The 19,344-nt window shown below is 48.0% G+C and overlaps 1 protein-coding gene across 3 annotated transcripts in view; it reads left to right on the forward strand.

Annotated features, from left to right (window-relative positions):
- Window positions 1-4,990: 4,990 nt before the first annotated feature.
- LOC115094942 (meckelin-like) overlaps window positions 4,991-19,344 on the forward strand; it is a 53,730-nt gene continuing 39,376 nt past the window's right edge. The window contains exons 1-8 of one of the 3 annotated variants that reach the window (XM_029608046.1): window positions 5,164-5,241; window positions 6,781-6,836; window positions 7,255-7,331; window positions 8,392-8,476; window positions 9,899-9,974; window positions 10,335-10,389; window positions 10,977-11,015; window positions 11,429-11,491. In XM_029608046.1, coding sequence (XP_029463906.1) covers window positions 7,287-7,331; window positions 8,392-8,476; window positions 9,899-9,974; window positions 10,335-10,389; window positions 10,977-11,015; window positions 11,429-11,491 — 363 coding nt within the window. In that variant the 5' untranslated portion in view covers window positions 5,164-5,241; window positions 6,781-6,836; window positions 7,255-7,286. Of the gene's footprint in view, window positions 5,242-6,780; window positions 6,837-7,254; window positions 7,332-8,391; window positions 8,477-9,898; window positions 9,975-10,334; window positions 10,390-10,976; window positions 11,016-11,428; window positions 11,492-19,344 lie in introns of those variants that run through there. The other 2 variants (XM_029608045.1, XM_029608047.1) reach the window with 2 other exon arrangements.

The raw sequence follows: 19,344 nt of genomic DNA on the forward strand, positions 1-19,344 counted from the left end.
CAGCACACTTCCTGTGCCTGGCCCTTTAAATCCAGAAGAAAGGTGCGGCCGCGTGCCTAGGAGGAGCAGGAAGCTGGCTGTGCAGGACCATGGACAGCGGCCTGCACAGCATCGACGTCGGAAGGAAGCAGGCCCGATGACGGCAGCGGCTCCAGCTGCTGCAGGAGGCCCCGGGGGCGGCTCCAGCCGCTATTCGAGCCCGGGGCGTGCGGCCTCCGTGCCGCGAAGATCAGCTAATGTCGGCGGCAGTCCTGGGCCCCGTGGGAGAAGCAGAAAGTCCGCGGCTCCGGCCGCGTGGGAAGGCCCGACAGTGGCGTCCTGTTGCGTCGGGTGAAGATGCAGCATTGGGTGAGTGTGCCTGCTCGCGGGGAAACCCGCGGGCAGTGCAGTCATAACATCACCAGAATCACACATACACAAACATAAGCTCTCACACATGCACACACAGATAAATACACAGGCTCTCAGACTCACACAGGCTCTGTCACTCATACACATGGCCTCCTGTTGTCTTTGGGCCATGGTGGGACGAGCTCCACCACGGCCCCGCGGGCCTTGCTGATTGGGGGGGGAGCGAAGTTGTGCGCAACTGTGTCTGCAAAGTGGCAGGGGTGTATGTGCCCCTGTCCAGGTTTACCATGTCCTTCCAGTAATCTGCCCAAATCCCTTTAAAGAAGACTGGAAATGCCCCCGAGCAGAGTATTTTGAGTCACAGATAGGAAGAGAGACAGTGCTGCAGCCAGCTTTCAAGATACCATAAAAAAAAAATACTCCTCCAACTCAAATCATGCTGTACTGTTCTGTCTTCCGCAAAGCTGAGCCCCAGTACAGTTCTTATGGAACCCGGGTACAAGGCGAATTGATTTTCCACTCCGGAGTCTGGAGCCTAATTGAGTCGCGCACTTTATTCGTACATGGAAATCCCGCCACCCTCCGTCTGCCTTGCAGCCAGAACACTAGGTCATCACCAAGCGCATGTGCGATCCACTGAAGCCAGGCCCCACCACCCATTTTTGTGCCCTCCGGTTGCCATGGTGATGGCACCCAGCATCTCCTCCTCATTAGTCCTTGCGGGCTGGAGGTGGGCCAAATGTGCCAGCAGGTTTTCCCATATAGCAGTATTGCCAGAGTATGATAATTGTTACAGCCCAAAACGGCAAAAGATGTATGCTAGCTTGAGAGAGAGAGAGACTAAGAGAGAGAGCCTAGCCACAATGCACTCATCCTAGATAGGTATTTACATCTCTATGGGAGGCTCACCTACTAACGCGAGGTGAGGTTTAGGATTAGTGTAGGGGTTAGGGGCCACTTTGACATTCAATGTGAGACGAATGAACAGAACAGTGCTCTCTTGTGAAGAATTGATGACCCTCGGAGTGAGGAAACTCACCCAAAGATGAGATTTGTGCAATGTTCTCTCAATCTAGCTTGATGGACTCTCTACCTGGGTAACATCAAGCTAAGTTGAGAGAACACCTCACAAATGTCATCTTTGGGTGAGTTTCCTCACTCCGAAAGTCATCAAATCTTCACAAGAGAGCAGTATTCTGTTCGTACATCTCACATTGAATGTCAAAGTGGCCCCTAACCCCCTACACTAATACCTAAACTTCATCTCGAGTTAGTAGGTAGGCCTCCCATAGCAATATAAATACCTATCTAGGGTCAGGACATTATGGCTAGGCTCATGTAAGTAGCTTGTCTGCCTTCCAGTTCCACTTCCTGTTTGTCTACAGCCAATCAGAAGAGCTGAAGTGAGTCCTTCTGCCCATGCAAACAGGAGACAGGCCTCACTGACATGGCTTGTAGCCCTCTCCTTCTTTGGCTGCCAGCTGCTGGCAGCACCAAGGTCTCTCCTGCTGCCACTGGCTGGCAACCTCCTTCAGGTGTGCCACCCCATGCAAATGCACAGTTGTGCGGGTCTGTTGTTCACACAGGGCAGAAAAAAACCTAGCACCAGCCCTGCTGGTGTGGATAGTCAGCAAAGTCAATGAACCCCCTGTTTATGCATTTCTAGTAATTCAGCCTTTTCTATTTTTGTGCTAGGCTGCAGGAGAATACAACACTTTCAGGCCGATACAGTACAGTGCGCTCCGACGGAGCTCACTGTTAGCCTCCTCTTGGACGCGCGTTTTCCCTTACCCCTTATTCAGTAAGGGGAGGAAAACGCGCGTCCAACCCACGGCACCTAATAGCGCCCTCAACATGCAAATGCATGTTGAAGGCGCTATTAGGTATGCGCGCAGGATACAGAAAGTAAAATGTGCAGCCAAGCCGCACATTTTACTTTCAGAAATTAGCGCCGACCCAAAGGTCGGCGCTAATTTCTTCCGGCACCAGGAAAGTGCACAGAAAAGCAGTAAAAACTGCTTTTCTGTGCACCCTCCGACTTAATATCATGGCGATATTAAGTCGGAGGTCCCGAAAAGTAAAAAAAAAGTTTAAAAAAAATTTTGAATTCGGCCCGCAGCTGTTGGGCCGAAAACCAGACGCTCAATTTTGCCGGCGTCCGGTTTCCGAGCTCGCTGACAGCCACGGGCTCGGAAACCGGACGCCGGCAAAATTGAGCGTCGGCTGTCAAACCCGCTGACAGCCGCCGCTCCGGGCTAAAAGGAGGCGCTATGGACGCGCTAGTGTCCCTAGCGCCTCCTTTTCCCCGTTTCTACCGCACCACCTAATTTGAATACTGAATCGCGCGCCGGGAGAGCAGGTGTTCATCCGCTCTCCCGCGGACTTTACTGAATCGGCCTGTTGGTAAGAGCTTAAGCTTTGTTACTACTGCTGTTTATGTATTTATGCTATGTTTTACAGGTTTAGGTTTGGCATCTTCTGGGTTTTTGTGTTATGCTGGCATATTAGTCATTTTGTTTTGTGAATACTTTATCTTTCGTTTGTGCATGTTTTAATTGTATCCTGCCATGAAGATTGGATATGTGTGGGATATAAATATTGTAAATAAATAAAGATTCTGAGGACCTTGAACTCAGCTCTCTAATTAAAATCATTCCTGGAAATGGTTGTTATACTTTTTAAAGTCAGATTTGTGCTGTTCTGTGTCTGCCGCCAGCACTGCCCATCTGACTTCCTGCTCTGGGATGAGAGACCGGATGGGATACGTTCATTGCTCTCTTTTATCCAGCAAATAAATAAAAAGATGATTTGCATTTTAAGATTTAAATAAATCTTGCATCGTCCAAGCGAAGTAGCTTGATTTGTGCTGAGGGCTAGCAGGCAGCACAGGGCCCAGCAAATGCGTCGAGGCAGGCGGAGAGCACCCCTCTCGGTCACGGCATTCAGCCAAGCTCTCTCTATCTCCCTGTGCCTCGCTTCTAGTCCTGCCTCTGTGCACGACCTTTACCTTCCCTCCCATGCCCCTCTGTTCCTATCCTGTGCCAACTCTTTTTGCGACTGGGCAGCAGGGATATTATTTCCCTGTAACTTGGCTTTGATCTTGACTGTTTCACCCAGACTGCGTCAGCTGAGCTGGGTCAGACTCCTTTTCTCTTGCTTCCAGTTTCAGTTTACTAATGGTAAAAGCAGTGGTAGGCAGCAGACCTGCTCTTAATATGCTCTGCTCGCCCCGGCCTTTAGGCCGAGTCACTGAAGCTGTCCCCAGAGGAAGCTCCAGTTAGAAAATCAAGGGTGAAGTTCCTTGGGGTTTTCTAGACGCAAGGCAGCTGGTTTGCTCCGCATTTTTTGGGATTATCTGGAAGCCCACAACATTCACAGCAGCAGAAGCCTAGGGGGCAGCTGGTCTTATCCTTTGCGCTTGGCACTGGTAGAGGGGAGGGGAAGATGGGATTCCTATAGGGGGTGAGGGATATCAAACAGGAAAAGAAGGTTGAGGGCCACTGTCCTGGTTTATAGCAGGAGGGGAGCAGGCCCCTGAATTTATATAACATAGGTCTTGAATGTAGTCTGCAGTTCCTAATACTTAGAAATGTTTTTAGTTTTGAAACTCTACTGCCTGAGGCCTCTGTGTAGGATCAGAGGTTCACAAGAACCACATCCAACAGGGCCGGGAGAGCCCGACCTAGCACTGCCTGAGGCCTCTGTGTAGGATCAGAGGTTCACAAGAACCACATCCAACAGGGCCGGGAGAGCCCGACCTAGCACTGCCTGAGGCCTCTGTGTAGGATCAGAGGTTCACAAGAACCACATCCAACAGGGCCAGGAGAGCCCGACCTAGCACTGCCTGAGGCCTCTGTGTAGGATCAGAGGTTCACAAGAACCACATCCAACAGGGCCAGGAGAGCCCGACCTAGCACTGCCTGAGGCCTCTGTAGGATCAGAGGTTCACAAGAACCACATCCAACAGGGCCAGGAGAGCCCGACCTAGCACTGCCTGAGGCCTCTGTGTAGGATCAGAGGTTCACAAGAACCACATCCAACAGGGCCAGGAGAGCCCGACCTAGCACTGCCTGAGGCCTCTGTGTAGGATCAGAGGTTCACAAGAACCACATCCAACAGGGCCGGGAGAGCCCGACCTAGCACTGCCTGAGGCCTCTGTGTAGGATCAGAGGTTCACAAGAACCACATCCAACAGGGCCAGGAGAGCCCGACCTAGCACTGCCTGAGGCCTCTGTGTAGGATCAGAGGTTCACAAGAACCACATCCAACAGGGCCGGGAGAGCCCGACCTAGCACTGCCTGAGGCCTCTGTGTAGGATCAGAGGTTCACAAGAACCACATCCAACAGGGCCGGGAGAGCCCGACCTAGCACCAGCTGTAACTGGATGATAACAGTCCTGCGTACTCTGTCTGCGAGATCTGAAGTGCTGCATAAGTACAAAATAACCGTAACCATCATCAAATTAATTCATCTTTCTGAAACCGATTTAACTGCTTACATCAGCCGGAGGCAGGGCGCTATGACTGGGTGGCAACAAGCAACCAGGGCTGGGCTGGGCTTATGTTTATTCAGTGAGCCCAGGCTGCAAACGGCAGTAACCTGAGAGGCGGAGGCTGGTAACCATGGAGGCTGCTGGTTACACACGGCGCACACACACATGAAGCCAGGAGAGAGTCACAGAGAGTCGGGAGAGCTCAGGGAACATGCTGCCAGCTCCTGGCTCCCTGGCAGCTGCTGCCATCCTGCTTTTCCTTCCACCTGCTTCGTCTCAAACTGGGAAAACCTCCATTGCATTCTCCCAGCCTGGAAACTGTGGCAGCAACGAGTTCTTTAACACTGCGAGCCTCACCTGCAGCCCCTGTGCGCCTAATCAGGTGAAGAGCTCGGATGGTAAGTAGGAAGGAGATTTCTTTATTTTATTTCTAAAGAAGCACATCCTAGGAAATGTTTCTTACATTGGAAACTTCAACCACAAGATACCAGAGCTGCCATATAAGCTGGGAGAATAGTGCTGCAGTGTAACCTCCGTGTATAGTGCTTCAGTATATCCTGCGAGTATAGTGCTGCCTTATAACCTGCAGGTATTGGGCTGCCATGTAGCCTGACAGCACTGCAATATTACCTCAAAGTATAGTGCTGCCATCTCTGTATGGTGCCGCATACATCTAGTATATGCTATGCAAATGATTATTAACAACAACATGAAGGGCCAGTATATAACCTGCTATATAACCTGAGTAGCTTGCTATGACAGCAGTCACTACCCCTAAACAATTAGCTAGATACTTCACTTAGGTGCAGCTCCAGTACTGCTATATAAATCAATGGCAGGGATGGAAGGGAAATAGATCGATGGTGGGGGTGGAAGGGAAATAGATCGATGGTGGGGGAGGAAGGGAAATAGTTTTTAGTCACCTACAAGGGACAAGAGTAACAGATAAGTATAGGGGAGAAAAAAAAAAAGTGAAAGCTTTCTGGGCAGACTGGATGGACCATTTGGTCTTCTTCTGCTGTCATTTCTATGTTTCTATGAGAATGTAGTTCTGCTGTATGATACAAACTCTCCCCTTAAGAGGGGACAGATCCTAGGTTCTCTAACCATACATCTCCTTAAAGCTTCTAAGAACATAAGAACATGCCATACTGGGTCAGACCAAGGGTCCATCAAGCCCCGCATCCTGTTTCCAACAGTGACCAATCCAGGCCATAAGAACCTGGCAAGTACCCAAACACTAAGTCTATTCCATGTTACCGTTGCTAGTAATAGCAGTGGCTATTTTCTAAGTCAACTCAATTAATAGCAGGTAATGGACTTCTCCAAGAACTTATCCAATCCTTTTTTAAACACCGCTATACTAACTGCACTAACCACATCCTCTGGCAACAAATTCCAGAGTTTAATTGTGCATTGAGTGAAAAAGAACTTTCTCTGATTAGTTTTAAATGTTTAAATATGGACTGGAGGGAGTGATCTCATGGTTAGAACCAGGGAAGCCAGGGTTCTAGATCCACCGATACTCCTTGTGAGTTTGGGCTAGTTATTTCCTTCTCCATTGTCTCCAGGACAGGGACCTACCTACTCAGACCTGGATTTGCCCATAGGCAATACTAGGCCTGTGCCCAGGGCAGCAGAAATCAGGCCTCTGCCTTCTGCTCCAGCCCCTCCCATCTCTGCAGGAGGGGAGGGAGTGAGTCTGAAGCAGGGGGCTGAGCTGCCCTGCTCCCTAATCCTTGGCCTCCCCTCCTGTCATGTATAGGGAAGGGGGGGGGGGGGCACCATAGCACCAACAGTGCCTAGGGGTGGAAAAACCTAAATTCGTCAATGTACCTACTGTAACTAAATGTGACACACATTGAGCTTGGATATGAGAAGGTAAATTAAATCCAAATGTAACTCAATGGCAGGACAGATTTCCCTTCTCTCACCAGGGCCACAGCTTCCTATCTGATACAAAAGGGAGGAGGATTTGTGGTGGAACATAAAGGTAGCTACCTGATTCTTTTTTTTTTGTTTTTTCTTTCTAAATCTGATTGAGAAAGTTAAAAATTAAACTTCAGCGGCTGAATTAACTGGGACCTGAGAAATTCACGTCCTGCTGCCTCTCAGTTTCTCCCTAACTTCGGTGTTGCTGGAAAAGTCAGGTGTAACCGCACTTTGCCAGTGCTTCCCATGTTGAACCCTGAGGTGACCTGGCCACAAGGAAATTAGATTTACTGGTCAAGTGCCCAGATTCCAGTGACAGAGGAGAACATCTGAAGGCAAAAGAGAGAGAGAGAGAGGAAAGCAGAGCACAGTCTGGGGGAGGAGATATAAAAATTATGGTTGAGAAACGCTGAGCAGCAGAGCTCCCAACCTTCACATTGATGGCACCAGAGAGGATGACCAGGATTTCTGCTTCCCAGGTCTGAGATGTGATTGCACCGGTGCATCTTCCATGAGGGACGTGGGAAATCCTGTCGTGGAATGCAACGCCTGTGATGTGAGTATTACACAGGGTGGAACCCGTCTCACCTGGAGGCAGAGGAAGTAGCAGTACCGTTGCCAGATAAGATAATATTAAAACATGCCCTGGGAATTGACAGCCGCAAGCCGGGTCCTGTGAGGAAAGGGTAAAAGTCACAAGAACTAAGGGGCAGATGGTAAATTCTATGCCCGGCTCTGCCTCCCGTTGTACCCGTCCCCTGGAATCAGTGTGGCAGTACTCAGGTGGCAGTGGTCGTCCCACTCTGGCATGGCACGTGAGTGGCATTTCCAGAGCGCTGCACTTGTAAAGCACGGTGAGATCTTATTGAAATGAAAGGAATAATATGGACGACAATTCTTTTGTTTTATTGTAAGCAGGAGGTTTAATTCTTCTGCTATGGCAATGATGAAAACATCATCCTGTCCCCAGTGGGGTTAAGGTGACAAAGCATAAACAGATAACTCCCCCCTTCCAATATTGTACAGGTTCTCATTCAGCCAAAAGGCCAGCAAGGGACCATCCTCAGCCCAGAGCCCAGACCCTGCATTTTGATTTTAGCCAAAGAGAGGCCAAGAAGCAGAGATTATACACTTTTTTTTTTTTTTTTTTTAATGAATGTACTGGGTAAATGCGGGGAATTCAGTCAGTATCATTGCATTTCTCTTGGCAGCTTTTAAATCTTATGCTTTTAGTCTTGTTAACCAACTTTCTTTTCTTCTTAATCATGGCCTTGCTTTATGAAGTACCCCAAGTCTCTTGTCCTGTATGTTTGCCCTATTAGATTGTAAGCTCTCTGGAGCAGGGACTGTCTTTTTGGGTGTTTGTACAGCGCTGCGTATTTCGTGTAGCGCTACAGAAATGGTAAGTAGTAGTAGTAGTAGCATAAAAGCTGTCGGTGATTTGTGTACTGCGACGGAGGCCTGCTCCCTGCCAGTGAGGCTTGCTGGCTGGATCCTGCACCCCCGAGCAGATTGGTGTTGCCCACCCCCCTATCAAGATGCAGGATGAGCCTGGAGTGTGGGGGGGTCTCACCTGCATGCGCTGCTCACACTCCCTTTCCTGTCTTCTCTTGTAGGTCACTCAGGTTGTGTCATCTGACCAAAGGTTGTGCCTGGACTGCTTAAGTGGAAGGTGCCTTTGTGAATCCAGCCAAGCGCGAGGTAGAGCTTCCCCTTTCTTCTGGGATGGCCTGACTATTAGGAGTAATCATGTTGGGATTTTTAGCTCACCTTTCCAAATCATGCTGAAAGTGGCTTACAGAATTATTAAAATTCAGGTACAATAAGTCCCCGCCCGAAAAGCTTACAAACTAACAGCCGATGCAATCTCGGGTGCTCAGGTCAGCGTGCCGCTAAACAAGAGGCTGGACGCGCTGGACTTACGCCCGCTGCAATCCTGGGATCGGTGCGTCCAAAACACACATAGCTAATAGCGCTAAATTCCATGTGGATGAGGCTATTATCCTGCAGTGCCAAAGATTGCTGCGCGGCCAGGGTGCCCATTTTACTGTGGCAAGTTTAACACCTGCCCGGGAGCTGACATTAAACCATGCCACACTCAAGAGCTCACTGAAAACCCCCAAAATATTGTGCTCTGTGATTCCTTCTATTAGTATTGTTCTGATACTAAGTAGGAGGAACCACAGAAAGCAGAATCATGCTGAGCTCAAGGGCTCAAAAAAAAAATCCTGCTTTCTGTGGTTCCTCATAGGGGGAACCACAGAAAGCAGCATCCCCAAGGTCCGGCCCAATTGGAACCCCTGCCGGCAGTGAGTGAAGGAGTGAATACATTAATATTAAGTGTCGGGCGCTTAATATTAATTTATTCACCCCTTCACTTACTGCCGATCAGTTTATCCACTGTCACATGTCAGTGAAAGGACCAATCACCTTTCAGAAGGCTGTCCTGAAAGGGGATTGGTCAGGGAAAAGGACCAATCGGGAACAGCCCTGCCGGGGGTGGGGAGGGAGCTGTGGCCAGGCTGAGGTGGGAGCACAGCCACGTCTCCTGGGTGCCCGATGCAGAGCGCCAGGGATGCACAAATTACCCATTGTGTGTCCCTTTTAGTGCAGCAGCTCATTTGCCTGTTGCATCGATGTGTGTGCGTTCAAAAAACGTGTGCCCGCTTTGGACGCACATTTTTTTTTACGTGATGATATTGCATGGGCCTGTAAGTGTGCACCTCAGGCAGCAGGAGATAACGGAAGATTAATCTGATCCTGCTTCTGGCGTGGCTATGTATTTAGAAGTCCTATTGTAACAAAGCACATTAGATAGATTGGGGTCATCTGCTAACCCCTGAACTATATTTATAAATCTGCTGCAACATTTCCTTCCACCCGAAGTGCTCAGAGTCATGCACTGAGCAGCGTGAGGTGACACCTCTGCTTTATTTATTTAAAAATATTTCCATTCCACTGACCCTACAATGGCAGGCTAAGTGTGTCCATCTGCCCCAGCAGGAAAGGGGAGCCGGAGAAGGCATGGCAGGGCCTTCAGTGCACTTCTCATGGCAGATGAGGGATTTGCTTACAATGTAGAAACAGCCTGCTTCTTAAAGAATGTCTTTCCTCATTTTATAGAGGAAAACTTCAGTACAAGGACAGCTTCCTGTGCCAACTGCAGTGGGCTGACACTCCCGAATGCGATTGGAAATCAGTAAGTGACGACCTGCTGTCATGCAGACGTCAGGGTGCCCCAGGTCACCTTCGGGGTACACGGGGGCCATTGCGCAGTTCCTGGGGTAGGATGGGCGGCAACACCTTTTTATCCACTCAGCCAACAGGAGCAACCAGCGCTGTGCTGTTAAAAGAATGGATTCAAGGCAAATAGATCAGGAACAGAGCGCTGAGCACATGTGGTCATCCGTCCATTCCTTTTAGACAGGATTCTGCTCCAGGTTCCTTTGAACCCCCTTCTCACGCCACGGTAATGCCCCCTGCCCTCCTATCACTCCCCCCCCCCTGCAGGCTCCTTAGTGACCTGTCCCCTTCTGTCCTGTCTCTCTGCATTTCCCAGGTGTGTGCCCTGCCAGGCAACCTTTCCGCAATGTAAGTGCCCAGAAGCAAACCAGGTAAGAACTGAGTGTTCCCAGCCTTGCATTGATTGTGGTTTAGCAGTAAGGAAGCACCGATTCCTGTAACAGCGCCAGTGACGGGGCACGCAACCCTCGCCTGTGCAGGCCTAGAGATAAGACAGAGGTACCAGGGTGCTTCAGGTCCACAGCGTGATTCATTCTACAGACCCCTGGTTCTCAGAAGCCAAAACCGTGTCCCCTAAGCACAGTACTAGCCTGGGAGTCTTAAGAGGTTTCCAGAGTCAGGACACCTGGCCCTAGTGAGAAGGCGCACGCCACCCATGGAGAAGCAGGACGCGTGCTTGGCTCAAGGGATGGCATCTCGATAGATTAAGGTGAGGCTTCTTGCTTCGTGGGCACACCTGAGCCCTTGCCCACGAGGGGGTGCCAGTGCCTGTGACACACTTCTCTTATCACTCACTGCTCATGCACACGGCAGTCCTTACACAGGAGGGGGCCGAAGCAAAGCACAGCAGCAGCCGGGCCTTGCAGGGAAGGGCGGTCCTGGGGCTGGAAATGTGAATTCTCGCACTTCTGCTCCTGACACCTTACTATATGACCAATAAGTGTTCCCTTTGTTTCAGACTGGAGGACTTTGCTTCCCCGCTGCTGTTGTGCCACAGGTAAATGCTGCGGTCGCTGCTCAGTGAGTCCTGGACTGGCATAAACCGGCACCATGAACCCGTGTTGCGAAGTGTTCCCGATGATACCAGCAGAGCTGTGCGCTTAGATCAGTAAAACTTAACCTCTTTTCCTGAATTATGGCTAATTCATCACCCACTCCCTGCATGCACAACCCATGCTACCTGCTTGTAACCCGTGGTGCATGCGTGTACTGCATGCTGTTCACGTGTGCTGAATACATGGGTTTGTGGACGGGGTGGATTAATCACCCTCGCTAGGATGAGAATAATTCTAGGAGGGACAGAAAAACCCCCCCAGAAGGGTGTTGAGGAGGAACAGAACTCCTTTGCTGTGAAAGCAGATGGCAGGGCTGGGCCTGCCTTGACTGAGCTGTACTCTCTCTTCTCCGCAGGTCAGCAGGTCACAGTCCCTCTGGGAGTCCCTGTTCCTCATGGCGAGCTTTCTGGCCTGCAGGGTAAGTCTGCGTTTGGGTGCCCTCCTGCAGGATCATTGAGCAGGTTCAGTTCCCTGTTCAGGCCGCAGTCTGCTCTCGCTCTCCTATCTTTCTGTCGGGACTCCAACGTGAATGCTCCGTTTTAAGTTTCAGGGCCCTCCAAGAGCCTTACAAACCGCATCGTGCAGCTCACCGAGTTTTTGTTTGCTTTGTTTTAAGACTGTTAAAATTAAAAAGAAAGGCTGTGGTCTGGCCATCACCCAGGAGTAGTGAGGAGAGGCAGAGAGGTTTGTTCAGGCCTGTGCACGTCGCTTAGCACGACTCCGCGAGCAGGAAACCCCCTGTCCCAGGCAGGTACCAGCGGCTGCTTGCTGCTAGAGTAGACTGGATACACAGCCCCCAGGTAGAAAGGCAGATTGTAGGTGTGAGCTATTGGGTGGTCTTTTGCCAGGGAAGGAGGAAAGATCTGAAAATAAGCAGGCACATAACAGTGCTCAGTGAGGGGCTGAAAGGCAGCTGACTTGTGGGAGTGGGGGTGCAGCTGTGCATTTTCCCTTTTCTGCTCCATAGCAGGAGTGAGCAAAGAAAAAGCAGTAATGCAGCCCTTGTTTTAACTCTGGGAATTTGGTTGCACTCCTCCTTGGGTCTTTAATAGGTGACTCGTATAATAATCATACAATTAAACTAAATTACGTTCACCCAGCATAATTGAGATTTTCCGTATAGAACACTACCAACCCATCCTCAGGGTCTGAAGCGTTTGCAGGCCTCTCCTTATTCTCCATGTCTTCCTGATGCTAATCCTCCCTAATCTTATTCCCTGCTGCAAACTGCAACCACCAACAGGTCCACCCTCCCTATCCCTACATTCTCTACCTCACCTGTCACCTGCACTGCCCACTGCCCTTCAACTTCAATTTTTCTTCCCCTCCTCTTTCCTTTTCCCCGCTCCCTGACACCGTCTCATCGCTGTCGTTATCAGCACACCTCCGCCTATCTTCTCCTTATTCTCCTTCTATTCTTCCCCTCATCCTGCCTTTTCCACTCTCCCTGACACCGTCTCATCGCTGTCGCTATCGGCATACCTCTGCCTATCTTCTCTGTATTCTCCTGCTCCTCCTCCTACTTTCAGCTGGGGATATCAATCCCAATCCTGCCCCTTCAAGGCAACTTTCACCCCATCGTCCCATATCAAGCTGTGACCTCCTCCAGTTTTATCATTATTCCCCTTGTGATTTAACTGCTCTGAATAATTTTGTATCATCTGCAAATTTGATTTCCTCACTCATTGTATTCCTTTCCAGATCATTTATAAATATTTTGAAAGGCACCGGTCCAAGTACAGATCCCTGAGGCACTCCACTGTTTACCCTTTTCCACTGAGAAAATTGCCCATTTAATCCTACTCTCTGTTTTCTGTCTTTTAGCCAGTTTGTAATCTAGGAAAGGACATCGCCTCCTATCCCATGACTTTTTTATTTTCCTAGAAGCCTCTCATGAGGGACTTTGTCAAATGCCTTCTGAAAATCCAAATACACTACATCTACCGGTTCAACTTTGTCCACATGTTTATTAACCCCTTCAAAAAAGTGAAGCAGATTTGTGAGGCAAGACTTCCCTTGGGTAAATCCATTCTGACTGTGTACCATTAAACCATGTCTTTCTATATGCTCTACGATTTTGATCTTTAGAATAGTTTCCACTATTTTTCCCAGCACTGAAGTCAGGCTCACTGGTCTATAGTTTCCTGGATCACTCCTGGAGCCCTTTTTAAATACTGGGGTTACATTAGCTATCCTCCAGTCTTCAGGTACAATGGATGAGTTTAATGATAGGTTACAAATTTTAACTAATAGATCTGAAATTTCATTTTTTTAGTTCCTTCAGAACCCTGGAGTGCATACCATTTGATCCAGGTGATTTGCTACTATTTAGTCTGTCAATCTGGCCTACTACATCTTCCAGGTTCAGTTATTTGGTTCAGTTCATCTGAATAAATAAATCATCACCCTTGAAAACCAGCTCCAGAACTGGTATCTCTCTAATGTCCTCATTAGTAAACACACATGCAAAGAATTGCTTCTCTCTGTCATGGAGGTTATATTTTCCCCCACACACCTTGCCCAATAAGCCATGGTGGTGACATTGGACTGCTGCTCTCTCCCTCCTCCTGTAGATTTCAACCCCTTCTCCCACCTCAATCCCATTTGAAGGCCATTCCATCCACCTATTCACTCCACTATCTCTCCAGGAAGTTATCATCTATTATCCCACTGATAAATCTCCCTCCTTCTTTCTCACTGACTTTGATTCCTGGCTTTCCTTCTTCATCCCCTTATCCTTGGTGACTTTAACCTCCATGTTGATGACCCCTCTAACTCTAATGCCTCAAGACTTCTTTCTTTAACCTCTTCATTTGATCTCCAACTCTGCTCTACCACCCCTACTCACCAGCATGGCCATTGCCTTGACCTAGTCTTTGCTTCCAACAGTTGTCTCTCAGACGTTTCCATCTCAGTTCTGATCTCAGACCATCATCTGATAACTTTCATACCAAACCACCCTCCCCCACAGACTCGTCCAAACACCACCTACACCTTTAAGTATCTCCAAGCTATTGACTCTTGTATCTTCTCCACTGCTGTTTCATTTCTCCTTTCCTCCACAACATTGTCTGAATCAGTTGATGAAGTGATTTCCTTACAACACTATATTCTCTTCAGTCCTAGATACTCTTGCCTCTCCTCTTACCCATCCTGTAATGTGCACTAAACCCCAGCCTCAGCTCCCTCCTAGAATTTGCTTTCCCCGTTCCTGTGCCTACTCTGCAGAACGTCTCTGGCTAAAACCCCGTGCCCATGCAGACTTCATCCATTTAAAATTCATGCTGACTACTTTCCAGTTTGCTATTGCACTTGCCAAACAAGACTACTATGTCCATCTGACAAACTCTTACATCCAACCTCACCATTTCATTGCCACACTCATTTCCCTCCTCTCACGTCCCTCCTCCCCTTCACTCTCTGCCCAGACTACGGCTACCTACTTCCATGACAAGTTTCACAAAATTAGTTGAGATCTCAACCAGGTCACCTCTACCTGCCTCTCTCCCTCTTCTTTCCTCTACACTTCCCCTGGCCTCTGACTCATGCCTCCTTTTCTAAAGTCACAAGGGAGGAAACTGCCCATCTTCTCTCTTCCTCCAAACTCACTACTTGTTCCTCTGAACCCATTCCCACCCATTCCCTCAGCACTGCAGTCATCCCATCCATCTGTCACATCCTCAATCTATCACTTTCCACTGCTACTGTTCCTGCTGCTTTCAAATGTGCTGTAATCATACCACTCCTTAAAAAACCCTCACTGGATCCTACCTGTCCTGTCAAATATCGTTCCATCTCTCTTCTCCCTTTTGCCTCCAAACTACTTAAGCGAGCTGTTCGCCATCACTGTCTTGACTTTCTTACATCTCAAGCCATTCTTGATCCACTCCAGTCTGGTTTTGCAATGACCTGTGTATGGCTAAAGCCAAAGGTCTTTACTCTGTCCTTATCTTCCTTGACCTATCCTCTGCTTTTGACACTGTTGATCACCACCTACTCCTAGATACTCTGTCCCCTCACTTGGATTTTGGGGATCTGTCTTGTCTTGGTTCTCTTCTTACCTCTCCTATTGCACTTTTAGCATTTCCTCTGGTGGTTCCTCATCTATTGTCATTCCACTATTAATTGATGTGCCTCAGGGCTCCGTCCTGGCCCTCTTCTCTTCTCACTATATATTAATTCCCTTGGTGCTCTGATCTCTTCTCATGGCTTTCAATACCATTTTTTTAAAATTATGTATTTATGAATTTTCACAATATTATTACAAGTATAACTTGTTTTTGTAATTACAGAGACAGTATAGCAAAAAAAAACAACCATATCATCCAAATCAAAGAAAACCAAATATTCATTATACTGTTATTCTGACTAAACACAGGAAAATAAAAGAATCCTTCTTTACCTGAAATAGCTGGATAAATGAGCAAATAATTTCTAGATTGTAATTATTCACTTAAGAAAGGTACAATGATAGCCCTAACTTATACTATCCACCGATTATCCTAGTTCCCAAGAAGGCTGTTCAATTGTTCAGGATCCTTAAAAGAATAATCTTTTCCTCCCAGCATCCTGTTTCCAACAGTGGCCAATCCAGGTTGCAAGTATCTGGCAAATACCCAAACATTAAATAAATCCTAAGCTACTAAAGCCAGTAATAAGCAGTGGCTATTCTCTAAGTCATCTTGATTAACCGCAGTTTATGGACTACTCCTCCAGAAACTTGTCCAAACTTTTCTTAAATCCAGCTACACTAATTGCCTTAACCACATCCTCTGGCAATGAATTCCAAAGCTTAATTGTATGTTGAATACATGAGAATTTTCTCTCTAAATTGTTTTAATGTTGATACTTGCTAATTTCATGGAGTACCCCCTAGTCCAGAGCTTTCCAAACTTTTCATGTTGGTGACACACTTTTTAGACAAACATAATTTCACGACACAGTAATTCAGTCTACTAGCAAACCAGAGGTTAAAGGTTAAACGAACGAAACATATTTCGACAATTTATGTATGTTTCCTTAAATATATACATAAATAAAATGTTTCATGACACAACCTATCTCATAAAAACCTTTCATTTATATTTAAAATATATAATATTCCAAGGTTCATGTTATTGTTATAATTTATGAGTAACAATAATAAAACAAATTGTCTGTCCTCCACACACTCATCTCTCTCCCCCCCCAGCACATGTCTGGCCCCCACACACTCATATCTCTCCCCCTCAAGCACATGTCTGTCCCCCCCAGCACGTTTGCCCCCCACTCACTCATCTCTCTCCCCCCAGCACATGTCTGGCCCCCACACACTCATCTCTCTCCTCCCCCCAGCACATGTCTGGCCCCCACACACTCATATCTCTCCCCCTCAAGCACATGTCTGTCCCCCCCAGCACGTTTGCCCCCCACTCACTCATCTCTCTCCCCCCAGCACATGTCTGGCCCCCACACTCATGTACCTCGTCTTTTTGATTGTTGCCAGTTAAGTGCTTCACTCCCTTCCATGATCACCAGACACTGCTGCTTGCAGTCAGTACTCCTCATGGCCAGGCCTCATCGGCAGCAGCAGCCAATGCAAGGATGGCTGGGCTCGTTCCATCCATCAAGCCCCCCCAAAAAACGCGATTGACAGCAAAAATCACCCAATAATAAGCAACTCATAAACTGAAAAAAAAAAGTGAATCTCTAGAAAAAAAAGCCCAAACTTGCGTCAGAGTTGACCGGGCTTGCGCGACACACCTGCACACTGCAGGCGACACACTAACGTGTCCCGACACACAGTTTGGAAAGCTCTGCCCTAGTCCTTCTATTATCTGAAAGAGTAAATAACTGATTCACATTTAACTGTTCTAGATCTCTCATGATCTTAAAGACCTCTATCATATCCCCCCTCAGCCATCTCTTCTCCAAGCTGAACAGCCCTAACCTCTTCAGCCTTTCCTCATAGGGGAGCTGTTCTATCCCCTTTATCATTTTGGTTGCCCTTCTCTGTACCTTCTCCATCGCAATTATATCTTTTTTGAGATGCAGCGACCAGAATTGTACACAGTATTCAAGGTGGGGTCTCACCATGGAGCGATACAGAGGCATTATGACATTTTCCGTTCTATTAACCATTCCCTTCCTAATAATTCCTAACATTGTTTGCTTTTTTGACTGCTGCAGCACACTGAACTGACGATTTCAATGTATTATCCATTATGTCGCCTACACCAGAAATTTTATCAGAAATCGAGTCCCGGATATCAGCCTGCCTTTCTGACATTGCTGCCTGGATGTCCCACAGCCCCCTTAAACTCAACATGGCCAAGACAGAGCTCCTTATCGTTCCCCCCCAAACACACCTCTCCTCTTCTATGTTTCTGTTGATAACACGCTCATCCTCCCGATACCCTCAGCCTGTAATCTAGGAGTCATCTACGACTCCTCTCTCTCCTTCTCTATGCTAAAACGTGCCGTTTCTCTCTCTGTAACATCGCCAAAATCCATCCCTTCCTTTCTGAACAAACTACTAGAACCCTTATCCATTCTCTTATCACCTTCACTTAGATTATTGCAACCTGATCCTCACAGGTCTCCCAGTGAGCCATCTCTCTCTCCACTACAATCTGGCCTAAAAGTCAGCTGCGGGTCTTTTCTTTCTCCAAAGTTCCTACATTCACATAACCCCTCTTCCGAAGTCACTGCATAGGCTCCCCATCTGCTCCTGCATACAGTTCAGGCTCCTCCTTCTCACCTACAAATGCCTTCACTCTGCAGCACCTCATTACCTCTCCTCTCTTGTCTCTCTCTACACCCCTCCTCGTGCCTTCTGCTCATCAGACAAGTCACTCCTGTCTATGCCCTTCTCCTCTATCACCAATTACTGACTCTGTGCTTTCCACCTGGCTGTGCCTGTGCTTGGAATGGCTTTCCTGAGCTGGTGCATCATGTGCCCTCTCTCGCCGTGTTTAAAGACCCACTTCATTGAAAAAGCTTTTAAATCTCACACTTGATTGCCTGCTTTTAGCCTCATTAACTAACTTTCTTTTCTTTTTTTACCATTGTCTTGCTTTATGAAATTCCCTAAGTCTCTTGTCCTGTATGCTTTGTCTTATTGGATTGTAAGGTCTATTGAACAGGGTCTTTTTTTTTGTGTGTGATTGTACAGTGCTGTGTATGTCGTGTAGCGCTATAGAAATAATAAGCAGCAGTAGCAGTAGTAGTAGTACTAATGAATGTGACAGGCAGAGGCTGGCCTGGCGTGGCAGCAGGGAGCAGGTGGAAAGGGTCAGGCTGGAGCTGGGGATGCAGTGGAGGGAGTCCTGGTCATTGCACAACAGTGACATCTAATGACTGGATTTAGGGCCCTGGATTTCAAGATTCTGGAACCCCCCCCCCCCCCCCCCAATACACACACACACTGCGGACTGGCACGGCAATATTTGGGAGGAGATGCACAATAAGGGAAAAAAATCCCTGGGCAGTTGTGAATTAGCTGTTTCATACTAAGCTGGATGCTCAAAGGAACAGGCGGAATGTGTAGGGTCAAAAAAGGAAAAAGATGAGACAGGAGCATACAGCCTGACTCATCCTCACAGCTCCATTGCATTGCAGGACCACACACCCCGGCTCATCCATTATGATTTCCAGGGCAATGATCCCATGCTGGCCATCCTCCCCATGTATTATGAGCAGTGCATTCTGGTAACTGTAGTTCTGATCTCAAATGGAAGAAGCAGCACTACAAATGCCATGGTGCAGTGGAATGGACAAGAGTCTTTTCTGGAAGCGTGATTGTCAGCTTTGATGCCACTCGGCCGATTACTCTCTTATCATGCACATTTATGCGGTTTCGTATGACCTAGGACTCGCCATCCCACACTGATGGGTTGAGACCCACACAGTTTGTTGAGAGAGAGCGGGTAAGGTGATTTATATACCTCCATGTACAAGGGGATGGGCTAAGCCAGTCCTGGTTTTACCCCTGTGCATGCAAAGAGATGTAGCACTGTTTTTCTTACAGAAATCATTTGGGAAATCAGTTCTACATCTCCCTTCATGCAATAGGCCAAAACTAGGATGGCTTGGCCTGTACCCCCTGGACATAGAAACATAGAGCAGGATGTTAGATAAAGACCCACGGCGCCCATCCACACCTCCTGCTTGACTTTATATCCCTTCCTATTCTCTAATTCAGGATGGACCCAAGTCCTGCCTCAGGTCCACAGCCCCCTCCACCTCGACCTTTGTGACAATTCAGAAATTGCAGAGGAAGAACTGGAGGGA

This window comes from Rhinatrema bivittatum, chromosome 7 (assembly GCF_901001135.1).
Source record: "Rhinatrema bivittatum chromosome 7, aRhiBiv1.1, whole genome shotgun sequence".
NCBI classification, from domain to species: Eukaryota; Metazoa; Chordata; class Amphibia; order Gymnophiona; family Rhinatrematidae; genus Rhinatrema; species Rhinatrema bivittatum.